The following is a 17,285-nucleotide window of genomic DNA, read 5'->3' on the forward strand; positions in this document are numbered from 1 at the left end:
TGCTGAAACTGTCTGCTAGTGAGTTCTGAGTGCCTGGTAAGTATACTGCTGAGAGAGTTATGTGATGTCTGATATACCAGTTCTAGAGGTCAACCATCCTTACACACAGGGGGAGGGATCTTGTCCCCAACTATTGTTTATGTATAGCACATTAGTCATATTTTCTGACATTACTTGGCTATGTCAGGATCAGATGAGTGGGAGGAATACATTGCAGACCCAACAGACTGCCCTTAATTCCAGTAAGTTGATGTGCATCCTGGCCTCTTAAGGGGTCCAGGTGCCTTGTGCAGTGTGATTGTTCATATGAGCTCCACAATCTCATAGAGAGACATCTGTGATTATAGTTACCTTGGGTGTAGGTGTGAGAAAAAGAATACCCGTCCAAACTTTCTCCAACTTTGCCCACCAGGCAAGAGAAGCCAAAACCTTGGTGGAATTGTTACTTTGGCATTGATGTTGTCTTTTTCTGATGAGTAGATGGACTAATGCCAGGTTAGGCAGTAATACCACCATAGGCAGCTTAGATGGAATCCGGCAAATGGTATAATGTGGGTACATAAGGAAGAGAAAGGCAAGCCCTGACTGAGGTCAACAGTTTGAGGGTGACCTGTTTTATTAGATCACCCATAACATGTAATCTCTTGATGGGAAGATAGGCTCTTCCTGTAGTCGAGTTCAGTGTTCCTCCTACGAAGTCTATCAACCTTGTAGGGGTTAAAGTAGACTTTTGATGGTTGACCCAGACTCCTAAGGGGGAGAAAAGTTGGAGTAGGAATGCTATTGCTGACTGGACTTCCCTGCTGGATCTGCCCATCAGGAGCCAGTCTCTGAGCTATGGAAAGATGGTGAAACTGTTTTGTCTCATCCAAGCTGCCACTGCTGAAAGGACTTTTGTGAAGACTCTGGGTGCCAAATGGAAGAACTCTGAATTATAAGTGGTCCTCCCTAATGAGGAATCTGAGGAACCTTCTGTGGGAAGAGTCAATGTCTATATGAAAGACCCAAAGCCAAGTGCCCTCTTCCAGAAAGAGGATTATTGATGCCACTGTGACCATGCAGAATTTTAATTTTTGGATGAAAACATTAAGTTGCTGTAGGCCAAGAATCGGTCTCCATCCACCAGATTTCTTGGGGACCAAGAAATATGGGGAGTAGAACTCCTTCCCCTCATATCGAGGGGGCATCAGTTCTATGGCCACTTTCTGGAGAAGAGAATTTTCCTCTTAACATAGAATCTGCTCATGAGAGTGATCCCTGAAAAGGAGGCAGTAAGGGGGTTTGTGGTGAAGAGGTCAGATAAACTCAATTACATAGCCTTGGTGGATGTCATCTAGTACCCACTTGTCTTTAGTTATTGTTGCCCAGCTGAGAGCAAAGTGTATAAAAAAGCCACCAAAGGTTCACGTTGCAATGAGGCATGCCATCCATGGTGGTACACAGTCCCTGAGCATACCAGCAGAAGAACTGCTTGGATGGTGGGTGGAGTTGGAGGTGGTTGTGGAAGTAGAAGAAAGCATACATCTGGGTCTTTGAGCCCTTTGTTTCTTACATAGAGGTTCATATGGACATTGATGCCTGAGGAGGAGGTCTGAGTCTATAGTGTTGCTTGTGATGGTTCCTCTTCAGGGCCAGGGTGTAAATTCCCAGAGAGAAGAGGGTGGTTCTAGAGTCTTTTTGAGTGTGTAAAGACTCATTGGTCTTCTCACTAAAGAGGTTAGACTCATCAAAGGTTCATCAATGGTATTCTGGACCTCCCTGGGGAACACTGAAGATTGCAACCATGACTCATACCTCATGACTAGAGCAGTGGTGATGGCTCTAGAGGCAGTATCTTCTGTGTCTACTATCATTTGACATGATGTCTTCACCACCGGCCTGCCTTCATCAATAAGGGCTTGAAACTTGGCCTAGGGAAGTCTGTCTTTAAAGTCTGCAAATTTCGCAGTCTGCAAAGTAGTCATGCCTACTTTGGACCAGGATGACAAAATTTCTTCATTTACCATCATAGGCCATTTTATTTGGTTATCTCTGTATTGTTGGCATGTTTCACAAGCTTTAATGGATTTTACTCTATCTGTATTAATTTGTGGCCAATATAGAACATTTCTAGCCCTTCTTTTGCATTTTTCAATACCCATGTGGCCTTCATGTATCCTACGTCGTACACATCTTTAACCCTAACAGTCTCCCTAAGCCTAAATTGTTCCAGCCTTGCTCTTGCTCCAGCCCTGTTTCTAGTCCTGCTCCAGCCCTGCTCTCACTCCCGCCTCACTCTGGATTCATAATCCCAGTTCTGACCCTGGCTCTGACCACTAGGCATGATCATCCCCATTACAGTTGTACAGGCAGGTCTTCCCAGTCTGAATCTGAATGGGGTCTCATGGGCTACTCCATGAGTGCTTCTGCAGACCAAGCTCTGGTCCCTCATGAGTTCGGAGAGGGAAGGCACGGCAGATACTGCAAACTGGAGGTGATATGAGCCTCCGCAAGGCAACAGAGGCAGTGCAGGACATTGTCGTTGATAGAGAAGGAACAGAAGCAGGAAACACTGTCATAAATATAAAGGGCCCCACTGAACCTGAACTGGCAGCAGCCGATAACCCTACACAAGAGGCTCAGCTGGAGCCTGAATCCCAACATAGTGCACCCGCGGAGAGCGGTTCACAGTCAACAGAAACAGCTCCATCCCCTATATCGCTTCCAGAGGGACCAAGCCTAGGTCCCCAATCCAATGAGGAACTGATGTCTCCAGCATCAAGGGAACAGTTCCAGACCGAACAGGAAGCAGATGAAAGCCTCCAGAGAGCTTGGACGGCGGCACGGAGCAACCCACCGCCTCTCAGCTCTTCTAATCGATCCAGGTTTGTTGTAGAAAGAGGACTTTTATACAAGGAAACTCTTTCTGGGGGACATCAGGAAGACTGGCATCCTCAGAGACAGTTGGTAGTTCCAACTAAATACTGGGCCAAGCTCTTGAGCTTAGCCCATGATCACCCTAGTGGCCATGCTGGGGTGAACAGGACCAAAGACCATTTGGGGGGGGTCATTCCACTGGGAGGGAATGGGCAAGGATGTTTCTACCTATGTCCAGTCTTGTGAGGTGTGCCAAAGAGTGGGAAAACCCCAAGACCAGGTCAAAGCCCCTCTCCAGCCACTCCCCATCATTGAAGTTCCATTTCAGCGAGTAGCTGTGGATATTCTGGGTCCTTTTCCAAAAAAGACACCCAGAGGAAAGCAGTACATACTGACTTTCATGGATTTTGCCACCCGATGGCCGGAAGCAGTAGCTCTAAGCAACACCAGGGCTAAAAGTGTGTGCCAGGCACTAGCAGACATTTTTGCCAGGGTAGGTTGGCCCTCCGACATCCTCACAGATGCAGGGACTAATTTCCTGGCAGGAACTATGAAAAACCTTTGGAAGCTCATGGGGTAAATCACTTGGTTGCCACTCCTTACCACCATCAAACAAATGTCATGGTGGAGAAGTTTAATGGAACTTTGGGGGCCATGATACGTAAATTCGTAAATGAGCACTCCAATGATTGGGACCTAGTGTTGCAGCAGTTGCTCTTTGCCTACAGAGCTGTACCCCATCCCAGTTTAGGGTTTTCCCCATTTGAACTTGTATATGGCCGTGAGGTTAAGGGGCCATTGCAGGTGGTGAAGCAGCAATGGGAGGGATTTACACCTTCTCCAGGAACTAACATTCTGGACTTTGTAACCAACCTACAAAACACCCTCCGAACCTCTTTAGCCCTTGCTAGAGAAAACTTACAGGATGCTCAAAAAGAGCAAAAAGCCTGGTATGATAAACATGCCAGAGAGCATTCCTTCAAAGTAGGAGACCAGGTCATGGTCTTAAAGGCGCCCCAGGCCCATAAAATGGAAGTATCGTGGGAAGGGCCATTCACGGTCCAGGAGCGCCTGGGAGCTGTTAATTATCTCATAGCATTCCCCACCTCCAACCGAAAGCCTAAGGTGTACCATATTAATTCTCTAAAGCCCTTTTATTCCAGAGAATTAAAGGTTTGTCAGTTTACAGCCCAGGGAGGAGACGACGCTGAGTGGCCTGAAGGTGTCTACTACGAAGGGAAATGTGCTGGTGGTGTGGAAGAGGTGAACCTCTCCAAGACCCTTGGGCGTATGCAGCGACAGCAGATCCAGGAGCTGTGCACTAGCTACGCGCCAACGTTCTCAGCCACCCCAGGACTGACTGAATGGGCATACCACTCCATTGACACAGGTAATGCTCACCCAATTAGGGTCCAACCTTACCGGGTGTCTCCTCAAGCTAAAACTGCTATAGAACGGGAGATCCAGGATATGTTACAGATGGGTGTAATCCACCCCTCTGAAAGTGCATGGGCATCTCCAGTGGTTCTAGTTCCCAAACCGGATGGGGAAACACGTTTTTGCGTGGACTACCGTAAGCTAAATGCTGTAACTCGCCCAGACAACTATCCAATGCCATGCACAGATGAACTATTAGAGAAACTGGGACGGGCCCAGTTCATCTCTACCTTGGACTTAACCAAGGGGTACTGGCAGGTACCGCTAGATGAATCTGCCAAGGAAAGGTGAGCCTTCACCACACATCTCGGGCTATATGAATTTAATGTACTCCCTTTCGGGCTGCGAAATGCACCCGCCACTTTCCAAAGACTTGTAGATGGTCTCCTAGTGGGATTAGGAGAATATGCAGTCGCCTACCTTGACGATGTGGCCATATTTTCGGATTCCTGGGCAGACCACCTGGAACATCTACACAAAGTCCTTGAGCGCATAAGGGAGGCAGGACTAACTGTTAAGGCTAAGAAGTGTCAAATAGGCCTACACAGAGTGACTTACCTTGGACACCAGGTGGGTCAAGGAACTATCAGCCCCCTACAGGCCAAAGTGGATGCTATCCAAAAGTGGCCTGTCCCAAAGTCAAAGAAACAGGTTCAATCCTTCTTAGGCTTGGCCGGTTATTATAGACGATTTGTACCGCACTACAGCCAAATTGCCGCCCCACTGACAGACCTAACCAAAAAGAAACAGCCAAATGCTGTTCAGTGGACTGAAAAGTGTCAGAAGGCCTTTAACAAGCTTAAAGCGACACTCATGTCTGACCCTGTATTAAGGGCCCCAGACTTTGACAAACCGTTCCTAGTAACCACAGATGCGTCCGAGCGTGGTGTGGGAGCAGTTTTAATGCAGAAAGGACCTGATCAAGAATTCCACCCTGTAGTGTTTCTCAGCAAAAAACTGTCTGAGAGGGAAAGCAACTGGTCAGTCACTGAAAAAGAATGTTACGCCATTGTCTACGCTCTGGAAAAGCTACGCCCATATGTTTGGGGACGGCGTTTCCACCTGCAAACCGACCATGCTGCACTGAAGTGGCTTCACACCGTCAAAGAAACTAACAAAAAACTTCTTCAGTGGAGTTTAGCTCTCCAAGATTTTGATTTCGACATCCAACACATCTCAGGAGCTTCTAACAAAGTGGCTGATGCACTCTCCCGTGAAAGTTTCCCAGAATCAACTGGTTAAAATCGTCCTTGAGATGTGGAAAATATTGTTAGTCTTTATGTACTTGGTAGTATATTTAGAGATGCATGTGTCTTATTAACTCTGTTTTTCCTAGAGCTCCAGGAAGAAATCCCAGCCAGTGTTTCACCCTAGCTGAGATTTGGGGGGCATGTCATAAATATAAAGGGAAGGGTAAACCCCTTTGAAATCCCTCCTGGCCAGGGGAAAGCTCCTCTCACCTGTAAAGGGTTAAGAAGCTAAAGGTAACCTCGCTGGCACCTGACCAAAATGACCAATGAGGAGACAAGATACTTTCAAAAGCTGGGAGGAGGGAGAGAAACAAAGGGTCTGTATATATGCTGGTCTTTGTCGGGGATAGACCAGGAATGGAGTCTTAGAACTTTTAGTAAGTAATCTAGCTAGGTATGTGTTAGATTATGATTTCTTTAAATGGCTGAGAAAAGAATTGTGCTGAATAGAATAACTATTTCTGTCTGTGTATCTTTTTTGTAACTTAAGGTTTTGCCTAGAGGGGTTCTCTATGTTTTTGAATCTAATTACCCTGTAAGATATCTACCATCCTGATTTTACAGGGGGGATTTCTTTATTTCTATTTACTTCTATTTTTATTAAAAGTCTTCTTGTAAGAAAACTGAATGCTTTTTCATTGTTCTCAGATCCAAGGGTTTGGGTCTGTGGTCACCTATGCAAATTGGTGAGGCTTTTTATCCAACATTTCCCAGGAAAGGGGGGGTGCAAGTGTTGGGAGGATTGTTCATTGTTCTTAAGATCCAAGGGTCTGGGTCTGTAGTCACCTAGGCAAATTGGTGAGGCTTTTTACCAAACCTTGTCCAGGAAGTGGGGTGCAAGGTTTTGGGAAGTATTTTGGGGGGAAAGACACGTCCAAACAGCTCTTCCCCAGTAACCAGTATTAGTTTGGTGGTGGTAGCGGCCAATCCAAGGACGACGGGTGGAATATTTTGTACCTTGGGGAAGTTTTGACCTAAGCTGGTAAAGATAAGCTTAGGAGGTTTTTCATGCAGGTCCCCACATCTGTACCCTAGAGTTCAGAGTGGGGGAGGAACCTTGACAGACACAGTTCTTGAACCCATGAACTCTTGGAAAAGTCCTTCTTCGAAGAGAGAAGCTCCCTGGAGCAGGAAGAACAAAACTAACTATGCTAGTGTGCTAAACACAAGAAAATACTAATCTGTCAAAAACTATTTACAGATTGTATTCATAGGTTCACAGTAAAGGAAGATCGAAGTAGACATGGAAGGTTCCAACTCAGGCCATGTGGTGATAAGAAGGACCTGGAGAGGTGTCTATCCACACTGCCCTTTATACTCTTATTTTGGAAAATAACTGTGCATGTGCAGACCAATGGAAACTGTTTACCAAAAATTTCCAGACTCGGGTGCATGGTGTACATACATACATACCCATGTGTGGCATACATTGAAGTAGTAGGTTTCAGAGTAGCAGCCGTGTTAGTCTGTATCCGCAAAAAGAAAAGGAGTACTTGTGGCATCTTAGAGACTAACAAATTTATTTGAGCATAAGCTTTCATGGGTGAGCTGTAGCTCACGAAAGCTTATGCTCAAATAAATTTGTTAGTCTCTAAGGTGCCACAAGTATTCCTTTTCTTTTTATTGAAGTAGTAGTGAAGGTTAAAAATATACCCAGGGACTCAGGGGATAGAGAGGGAGTGTGGTTGTGGTGAGAGGTGGGAGGGTGTGGGGGAAACAGCGGGGAAGCTGACAGTGGAATCAGGGGCAAACCCAATCTTTCAGAATGATTAAATGAATAGGTACTGACAGTGATGTGTGAACATCCCTGAGATCTGTACACTAATCCAGTTTAATCCATCTACCTTCCTACTGAATATGGGCATATTGGGAGGCATGATTTGGTTTCTCATGTTAGTTAGGGTGATGGTGTCAAAGCCATGAGTATAAGCTTCCTGAGAACCATGCCAAGCAACATTTGACTCTTTGACCAGAATTATACTCTGTAGAAGGATACGCATAAAGGCCTGTAAAGGCTCCATGGACAATGTGCAAAAATATAATTTCATCTGAATAGAGCCCTTGAGTAGTAGAACTGTAATAAATAATCAGTGTTGGAGATGCTTATTCCTTACACTCTCATGTAATTTGCGGTAATGCTGTATACAGAATTATTGTTATTTTTACTCTCTTAATCATGAGTAACACGATCATTTGATCAAATGAAGATACCTTTCATTCTTCAATGAAATAAATGAAATTATTCAATGAAATTATTTTAAATGGGATTTATATCAGGATTTTTGTCATATTTAATGTAATTTAAAATGATGGGCTACCACATGTGCTTCTAAATTATAATACTTCATAAAATCATGGAATTTAGGATAATTTTTGCTTTTCAATTGAACTCTTGCTTGTCAGATGAAATTGCTAATTCATAGTTTCTTTTGAAAATATCTAAGCAGAAGAGAAATATAAATGAATCATTTAAATTATACATAAGGTAGTGGCCAGTACTTGGCCTTCCTGGGCTTTTAACAATTTGTGTTTGAATTTGTATACAACTTTTGTTTTCCATTTTGATTGCCAACTTCATAAACCATCAACATCAGTCACATATTAAACGATCTGCACTGACGTTCTTACTAGATACCCACTACATATCAGTAGCACATAATATTTTAAACAATATTACCAAGCTTTTAACCTTTTGCTCCAAATTTTTCTCACATTTTTATTCTGAACTTATAATCAGGCATTTGTATATACCACTTTAGGGAAATCATAAATTGTTGGGAAAAATTAGTCAGTATGCTTTGCTTATTAAACCTTAATCCCAGCCAAACCATTTTCTGCTGTCTAACCTATCTCGTGTAACGTTTCCCTTCAAGTTAATACTATGAGCACTTTTCCATTTCACTATGAAAATTAAAAATCTCACTCTCATCATTTGGAACCTTTCATTTTCACCTTTCCTTGGGCAATGACTGAGCAATATATGTAAAAATTATACAATTCTCAAACAAAAAGTGAACATTTCCATAAAAATATTTCGTAACAAAATCAGGTAATATTCTACATATAAAAAACTGAAAAAACATGCAGCAAAACAACCGAAGCGGTGTAACATATTAGTACAACCTACATTTGAGTTAATCTACAGTACCTTAAGGGTTTCCTAATGAAAAAAGGCAAACAACTTGTACCCAAATAGGACTGTAAAACTCAATAAACTCAATGATCAGAGGCAGACAGAAATTATTATTTAATTAAATCAGGTTTTGATTAAATCAACCTACTTTTCAAAATGCAAGCACTGAGTATAATATACACAAAATTCATTTCTTTAGACAAGGTACAAATTTATTTGCCAATCTTCCACTGAAGGAACTACTATTAATTGGAAAATGCAAAAAAGGATGTGTTAAGTAATGATAATGAATGATTTAAAGAGACATCAACCTTGGTATAATGAGATCAAACATCCACAGCACAAGATTATTTACTACTTGTACAATATGTGTATGTATGTATGTATGCAGAACACATAGCCATTATCACTGCTGAAACCTGTGTGAGTTTAAATATATATCACAAAAGTAGCAAAACTAAAGCTAATTGTCTCTTTAAATTTTAATTTAATATTTAACCCCCATGCAAAATTTTACAAGCTGCTCACAAGATGGTATGAAATGTGTTAATATGGTTTTAAACAACACATTAAAACAATGGGAAAACAGACCCAAACGTAACGTTTTCCTACTATGCATTTTCCAAAATAAACAAAAGAAAAGAACACAACTTTAGTTTCTATCAGGCAGACGAGGCCTTTACCTGAACCCTAGGAACAAAAGGCGTTGTTCTTCTACTAAGGCTTTGGCTCTGGTAAGCAAAATTAAAGAAAAAGCAATAAAACAAAACCAAAAAAGACAACACGCTGGAAACTAAAAGACCAAAAGTAAAAACAAAGACACACAACTATTACTTTAAACACAGCTTTACACCAAAGACATATTTATCCAAAACAAACTATTTTAATGCAGTGCATAAATTAAATCTGCACATATGTTACTGAAGCATGTCAAAACTCTGTGGTGAAATTCTGGCCCCACTGAAGTCAATGGAAGTTTTGACATTGACTTCAACAAAGCCAGGATTCACCCTGTATGTCTGTCTACTGATTACGCTTTCAACAGATTAAGAAATAATATTAACTAAAGCAAAAAATGAGTACAGTGGGAATTAAAAGTGGAATAGTAAATATTAATTCAGCCTGAATATCTCTGTCAGAAAGCTTAAAGTGTGCACTGAGAGGCTAGAAACTAATACAGCAATTCCAGGTTTTATTCCCCTTTTCCACAGTCTAAAGTAGCATTTGTACCAGCAGCCCTCATACACGCTGTAGCAACCCTTAAACTGAAGTTGGCGCAGTTGGATATTAGCACTGGGGAAAAGGTGTGATAATGTATTTCCATTCCCTACCAGTCATGACAGGAATGACATATGGTGCATACAGAAAACTCTTGCATGAAATGAGTCCTGAAAAATTTAGCAATAGTTAGGAATCACACTCTGTACAATTTGACCATTCTGTCACCTTATTGACACCTTACTCTGCAGATAATCCCAAGGATTTCAGTGTGACTATTCACAGAGTAAGGTATTATCCAATAGGCTAGATACGGCTGTGCAGGGAAGTACGAAAGTCCCATTCACTCCACCGGCATAGACGCTGGAAGTAGGGGTGCTGGGGGTGCTGCTGCACCCTCTGGCTTGAAGTGGTTTCCATCATATACAGGGTTTACAGTTTGGTTCAATGGTTCTCAGCATCCCATCTATAAAAATTGTTTCACCACCCCTGTTCATCGGTTGGCCCAGCTAAGACTTGCTCTACCACAGGGTGAAGAAAGAAGGGACTACTTGCCCAGCACTCCCTCCTGTAAGGGCAGAGAAGGTGTGGAGAGGGGCTGGGACTGCAAACGTGGCTTTTCTTGCTGGAATAAGCTGCTCCATGAAAAGGGGAGAAGAAACTCACACCAAAGCAAGGGGGAGTCTGAGAAGAGTTGTGACTCTCTCAGGGTACATCTACACTGGAACTGGTGGTGTAATTTCCAGCTTGAGTAGACATACACACACTAGCTTTGGTTGAGTTGCCATGCTAAAAATAGAAGTGGCAACATGAGTGATGGGCTTTTACTCCCCGTGTACAAACCCAGCTGGGACACTGGATATTTACTCGGAAGGCTAGCCCATACTGCCACCCACAACACTTGTTCCTTTAGCACACTAGTACAATCAAAGCTAGTGCACAGACATCTATCTGAGCTGGAAATTACACCTCCAACTCCAGTGTAGACATACCCTCTGTCACAGTTTGTCCCGTGGTCCGCTCCTGCAGTGGCACAGCTGCATGCTGTCCCTTACCCAAGATAGACTGTATCTAGCCCAATGTGAGTGAATGTGTCAAATCTGGCTCCAAAGTAAAAAATAGGATTTCAAGGTCTTCATGATTCTCCCATATTGTAACAACTTTAAAAAAATACAGAGTTCCTCTATTCCAGGTCTACTCCAATGTCTTTAGCCTCACAGACTGGTCACAATCCTAAGAGACTGAATCGCTCCTACAATGAACTGAACACCCTCGACTCTCACTCACTGCAGTAGGAACTGAGAGCTGGGGTGCTTATCACAGGTTTGGTTGGGCCCTAGGTTAACAATGGTAATCCAACACAGATTCTCCTAAAACAATATTAGACATTACCATATGCCATTAAAGAACAATTCTAAAACACAGAGACAGCCTTTGTTAAAACAGGTTTTGTTTTGTAAAGCAATGCCACCTCCACAAATAAACCAACCAATAATAAATACCAACTTGTTCCAGTTTTTTTCCCTTCTTTCACTGAACCAATCAAATCTCATCTCCCTCAACAAACATACAGTCTATGCACATCATTATGACTAGTGCATCTATCAATCCCCTTTCCAGTATCCCACAGAAATTAATTTGTGATGAAATATATTTTTGTTATAATGTTTTTAACTGCTGAATATACATGGTAGATATAATGAGATGCATAGAGATATAATGGGGTTCAATTGAATAGGCAAATAATCATATACTTTATATCTTTTCTGCAGGGCTTCTCTATCTGGTGCAAAAGTGTGTAATTGTGATTTTACATATCTACTCATTTGTGAGTTCTAAAGAGCATTTTTTTCAATCTTTAATTCTAACCACCTCAGGACTGTCTCCAAGTTATTCTTTTCATGCAGCACTGAAGAAATAGTCAGAATGTAGTAATGAAACAAACAATACCAAGGCTCAAATGCTGCTTTTTTGGAGCAAATGAAAGCAAATACATTTAAAGGAAAATAAGTAAGTGAAATGTAAAGAGAAAGGCAGCAAGTAAAGCAAATAATAATGAAAAAAAATAACTACAACACATGTTACTTCCTGCAAAGAGGCCAAACCTCTGCAAAACATGGACAATAAATTATTCAAATTAAATTAGCATATGATAACATACACATTTTTTGTGTAACTACACAGAATTAGCCTATATGAAATATGCATTTGAACACGGCAAATATTTATGGAGATAGGAGTTTTTTATAAGGTAAGATGATCTGCTGATTCTCTCAGTCTTTTGGTGGAAAAGTGAGGCTAGTAACAAATTCCATTACTCCCTAATGGTCAATTCTGGATTTACAGTATATCCCCAGAGGACACAGCCTGTCTTTCCCGTTACAGAATAAGTATAGAGACATTAACTGCAACAAAGGGAAAATGAGAGAGGACCAAGAATACACAGGGAAAGAGAATGCAAAATATAGGGTGACTGCATCACACTCGAAGTGTCTAAATAACACTTATATTACAGCCCTTGAGAGATGAGAATCAATTCAGTAAACATTGCCCTCCAAAAACACACACTAAATTTTTTCTTACTTTTGTTTGGGGCATTGGGGAAAACTGAAATGCATAAAGTTAGGAACCTAACTCCACATTTAGACACCTAAATAATTGGCCCTTTTTTCTAAGGTGCCAAGTAGTCCGGGCTTTTATTAACTTTAATGGGAGTTGTGGATACACAGCCTTTTTGAAAATCTTGGGTACTTACTTTTAGGTACTGTGACAGGGTCGGGCTAGATGGCTACAGGAGAGTAATAGAAGGCAGATATATTAGCCCCAGGGTAAGTTTTCCCTGGGTAAGGTAACAGGGAAGGTTCCAGAACAATCAGGAATCTTCTGGAGACAATTAAGACAGGCTGATAAGAACACCTGCAGCCAATCAAGAAGCTGCTAGAATCAATTAAGACAGGCCCAAGAGACCCCGATCCAGGGAAATAATATGCAGGAGCAGATCAGGACAAGCACCTTCGGCCCCATACCAGTTATGCAGCAGCATACCTGGATGATGTGATTATTCACACCCCTGACTGGGAAACCCACTTAGGAAAGGTGGAAGCGGTTCTGGACACGCTAAGACAGGCTGGCCTCACAGCCAACCCAGCCAAGTGTGCTATAGGGCTAGCCGAGGCTAAATACTTTGGCTACATCATAGGAAGGGGCATGGTCAAGCCCCAACTAAACAAACTAGAGGCTATCCAAAATTGGCCCTGGCCGAATCGGAAAAAGCAAGTCCGGGCATTCCTTGGTGTGGTGGGGTACTACCGACGATGTATTCTCCATTTTGATACCAGAGCGAGTCCCCTGACAGATCTGATAAAAGCCCGTGGTCCAGACATGGTGAAGTGGACAGATGCCGCAGAGAAAGCATTCTCTACTATGGATCTACAGACAGCCCTCTGCAGTAACCCCGTGCTTATAGCCCCAGACTTCAACAAAGAATTCATTTTACAAACAGATGCATCTGAAGTAGGATTGGGAGCTGTCCTATCGCAAATGGTCGGAGATGAAGAACACCCAATCCTCTACCTCAGCAGGAAACTCCTCCCGAGAGAGCAGAAGTATGCCGTAGTTGAAAGAGAGTGCCTAGCTGTGAAATGGGCCATGGAAACACTACGTTATTACCTTCTGGGAAGACGGTTTACCCTTGTGACCGACTATGCACCCTTCCAGTGGATGCAGCAAAATAAAGAGAAGAACGCAAGGGTGACCAGATGGTTCTTGTCCCTACAACCTTTCCAATTCACCACACAACACCGGGTTGGAAGCCACCATGGCAATGCAGATGGCTTGTCACGAGTACACTGCCTGATGTCCCAAGTTGCCCAACCCCGTAGTGTTGAGCAGAGCGGGGGGATATGTGACAGGGTTGGGCTAGATGGCTATATGAGAGTAATAGAAGGCAGATATATTAGCCCCAGGCTAAGTAAGTCCCTTTTCCCTGGGTAAGGTAACAGGGAAGGTTCCACAACAATCAGGAACCTTCTAGAGACAATTAAGATAGGCTGATTAGAACACCTGCAGCCAATCAAGAAGCTGCTAGAATCAATCAGGCTAATCAGGGCACCTGGGTTTTCAAAAGGAGCTCACTTCAGTTTGTGGTGTGCGTGTGGGGAGCTGGGAGCAAGAGGCACTCGGAGCTGAGAGTGAGAACGCAGACTCTTGGAGGACTGAGGTGTACAAGCATTATCAGACACCAGGAGGAAGGTCCTGCGGTGAGGATAAAGAAGGTGTTGGGAAGAGGCCATGGGGAAGTAGCCCAGGAGTTGTAGCTGTTGCACAGCTGTTCCAGGAGACACTCTAGACAGCTGCATTCCACAGGACCCTGGGCTGGAACCCGGAGTAGAGGGCGGGCCCGAGCTGCCCCCCCCAAATCCTCCCAACTCCTGGTCAGACACAGGAGGAGTCAACCTGGACTGTGAATTCAGAAAAACGGTCAAGCTGAGTGCTGCCGTGAAGCTCCAAGGCGAGCAAATCCGCCAATAAGAGCAAGACCCACCAAGGTAGAGCAGGAACTTTGTCACAGTACCTAAGTCTGAACATTTTGGCCAAGGAATATAGCAAGTTATGGGCTCAGGCAGCCTTCTTTGGTTTTATGTTTCAAGGGCCAAAATAAAGCTCCAGACTCTTGGCATTGCCCAGTTACACAAACATAATACACAACATCTCATCCACGCTGATGCCAAAATACAGGTGAGAGCACACAAGATTTCACCCTCAGCATTTTAAAAACATTGTACACATAGAAGTATGCAGGACGCCAGCATCAGGCATAGCCAAAGTATGTATGAGGAAAATGAAATCCTGTCCATAGCACTGCCAAAATACATACAGTAGCATGCAGGAAATCAACCCCATATCAGTACTTTTGCTTTGTTGGGGCTGGTTTAATGTGTGCAGTTATGAACATTTTTTGCTGAAAGAGCAAGCAATAAACCAGCCTGCAGATAACAAAAATATATACTGTAGTCCCAAAATACTACCAATAAAAACTTTTAAAAATGGGTAGTGGAGTTTGGATAAGCACACACAAATGCAGACATGTATCCACACTATGCACACCTCTAACAGAACTACAGAGGCCTCCATCAATCCCAGCAGCCCTCTGTTACAGCACATCCTACAACACACTAACTACCCTGACAATATCTGATAGTGTCTACTGGTATGGGAGGCCAGGCAACCTTCTATATCCTCCAAGAATTTTCCGAGAGCAGACAGGAAGCCATCACCACTTTTCCTTTGACCTTCTCTCTTACCCAGACCAGCACTATCCCTTGCACTTATCCACACACACACTCCTCTCACAATGCTCACACCTCCAACAGCATCTTCATATATCCTCCTTCCCATATAGACCCTGGATTCTGCAGTATTTTCCTTCCCAACCCGACACCATGCCAAACTCATTCTGAGTGGTTTTGGAATATTAGTCTTTCCCTCCCTCTCCAACACCTCAGTCTCTCCTGAGAGGAGTCAGATGGCTGCTCACCAACCTCAAGATCTTCAGAGCACAGCTGATGGAAAAAATAATTTCACAAAAAATGTTGAAGTTGCTTCCATTTCTCAGAATTCAAAATGGAACAATTTTTCTTTTTTTTTTTGCCAAAAAATAGCAAATATTTTATCAGAATTTTCAAAATTTCAAAAATTTGAATTTTGTTGCCACATGCTCCAACTTTGGAAAAATTACAGAAAGAAAGAAAGAAAGAAAGAAAGAAAGAAAGAAAGAAAGAAAGAAAGAAAGAAAGAAAGAAAAAGGTGAGTAAGGCAATATCTCTTATTGGATCAATTTACGTTGGTGAGAGAAGTCGGTCCAATAAAAGATATTACTTCACGCACCTTGTTTCTCTAGTATCTTGGGACCAACACAGCTACAACAACACGGATTACAACAGAGAAAGAAAGATGCCAACTCTGTAACTGATCGAAATTTCCTCAACTTCTGACAAGTCAATTTAGAGTGTCTCATTTCTCTTTTTGCCACTCTTTCACATTTCCAAAATTAAGTAACTTTTGGAAAGCTATGGTGGGAAAGATGAAAAAAGAAAAAAGAAAAGAAAAGAAAAAGTGTGTGTAAAGGGGAATCCAACTGATATCACTGCTTTCAGTGGCAAAAGGGACAAAGGAGGCTGAAGGGGAAAAAACAAAAATTTTGACATTTCAATAATTTTAGTTCTCAAAAAACCAAAACTAAATTACAATTTCAATACAAAATAAAATTAAGCATATTTCCATAAAGTTTTTTTACTCTCAAAAATGAAAATTTCCCATAAAATATTTTGTTTCTAATGAAACCCCTTTTTTTTTTTCTGGGAACATTTTTCAGTAGAAAAATTTTGACCAGCTCTATTTCAGACTAGGACAGCTGCTTGGTAAGTGCCACGCCTCTTCCCATGCACTGAATCTTCTAGGGTGACAGCAGACATCCCTATGTTCCAGGAAGCAGGGACTAAGCACAACCCACTACATCCATCACTGAAATATAAGGCCCCTGTGGCAGCTGCAGCAAAAAGTGGGCTGCACAGGTAGCAACAAATAGGCTCTGCCAATCCATGATGATCGGAGTTGTGATCCAGAATACTTTATGGACAGACATACTCTACTTACATCTTTTTGAAGGAAAGTAAAATGAAGGCTGTAAGTATTTTCACGTAGGGAGTGATCAAGGGAGATTTGAAGAAATAATAATTTTCATACTAATCACCTCCCTACCTTAACTTTCTTTCTGCTGGCAGCAAAAGATATCTGCTTTTCAGAAGTGTCCACTAATTTTAGGTGCCCAGTTTAAGAGAGCTAGAGCTTGATTTGTAGAGATACTGAACACTTGCAGCTTCCATTTCAGTCAACTGGAGTTGTGGATGCTCAGTACTCTGAAAATCAGCTGCTTTATTGATTAAAGCAGGGAAACAGTTCATCAGTAGACAAAGAAAAAGTAAACTAAACTTATGGATGAAAACAAAAGACAGGAAATAAGACTCTGTGTGACTCAGAGGGTTTGTCTATCACAAAGAAGGAAGAATTAAGTGGTTCTAGAAAAGGTTCTGTGAAAAATATTTGTGAAAGAAAACTCATTTTTGCTTGATGCATGATAGTACATAAGTCAGTCCGAAGAGTGCAAAGATTTCTCTGAATTCCTCCTAATGCCATTTGGTTTTCTTTGAGGGGAAGACATTTTAAAAAGAAAATATTTAAAAGACATTTAAATGTAGAGACTGAAAATAAAATTCATTAAAAATAGGCAAACATCAACCCTCAGTAATATAGCTTTTTGACATTTATTTTTTTTTTGGTGATTTCTGCAATTGCAGTGACTAAATCAGACCATTCCTCCAGATCCCCTAATA

The 17,285-nt window shown here is 42.2% G+C and overlaps 1 protein-coding gene across 3 annotated transcripts in view; it reads right to left on the minus strand.

Annotated features, from left to right (window-relative positions):
• RIMS2 (regulating synaptic membrane exocytosis 2) overlaps positions 1-17,285 on the minus strand; it is a gene marked incomplete at its 5' end in the record, with an annotated part of 744,128 nt that overhangs the window by 286,601 nt on the left and 440,242 nt on the right. Inside the window, one exon of one of the 3 annotated variants that reach the window (XM_084618867.1) lies at positions 9,360-9,407. The exons of the other annotated variants lie outside the window; for them this stretch is intronic. Within the exon in view, the coding sequence (XP_084474993.1) occupies positions 9,360-9,407 (48 nt within the window). The remainder of the gene's footprint in view (positions 1-9,359; positions 9,408-17,285) is intronic. 3 annotated transcript variants of the gene reach the window in all.

This window comes from Lepidochelys olivacea (assembly GCF_965140295.1).
Source record: "Lepidochelys olivacea isolate rLepOli2 genome assembly, chromosome: 2".
Classification (NCBI taxonomy): domain Eukaryota; kingdom Metazoa; phylum Chordata; order Testudines; family Cheloniidae; genus Lepidochelys; species Lepidochelys olivacea.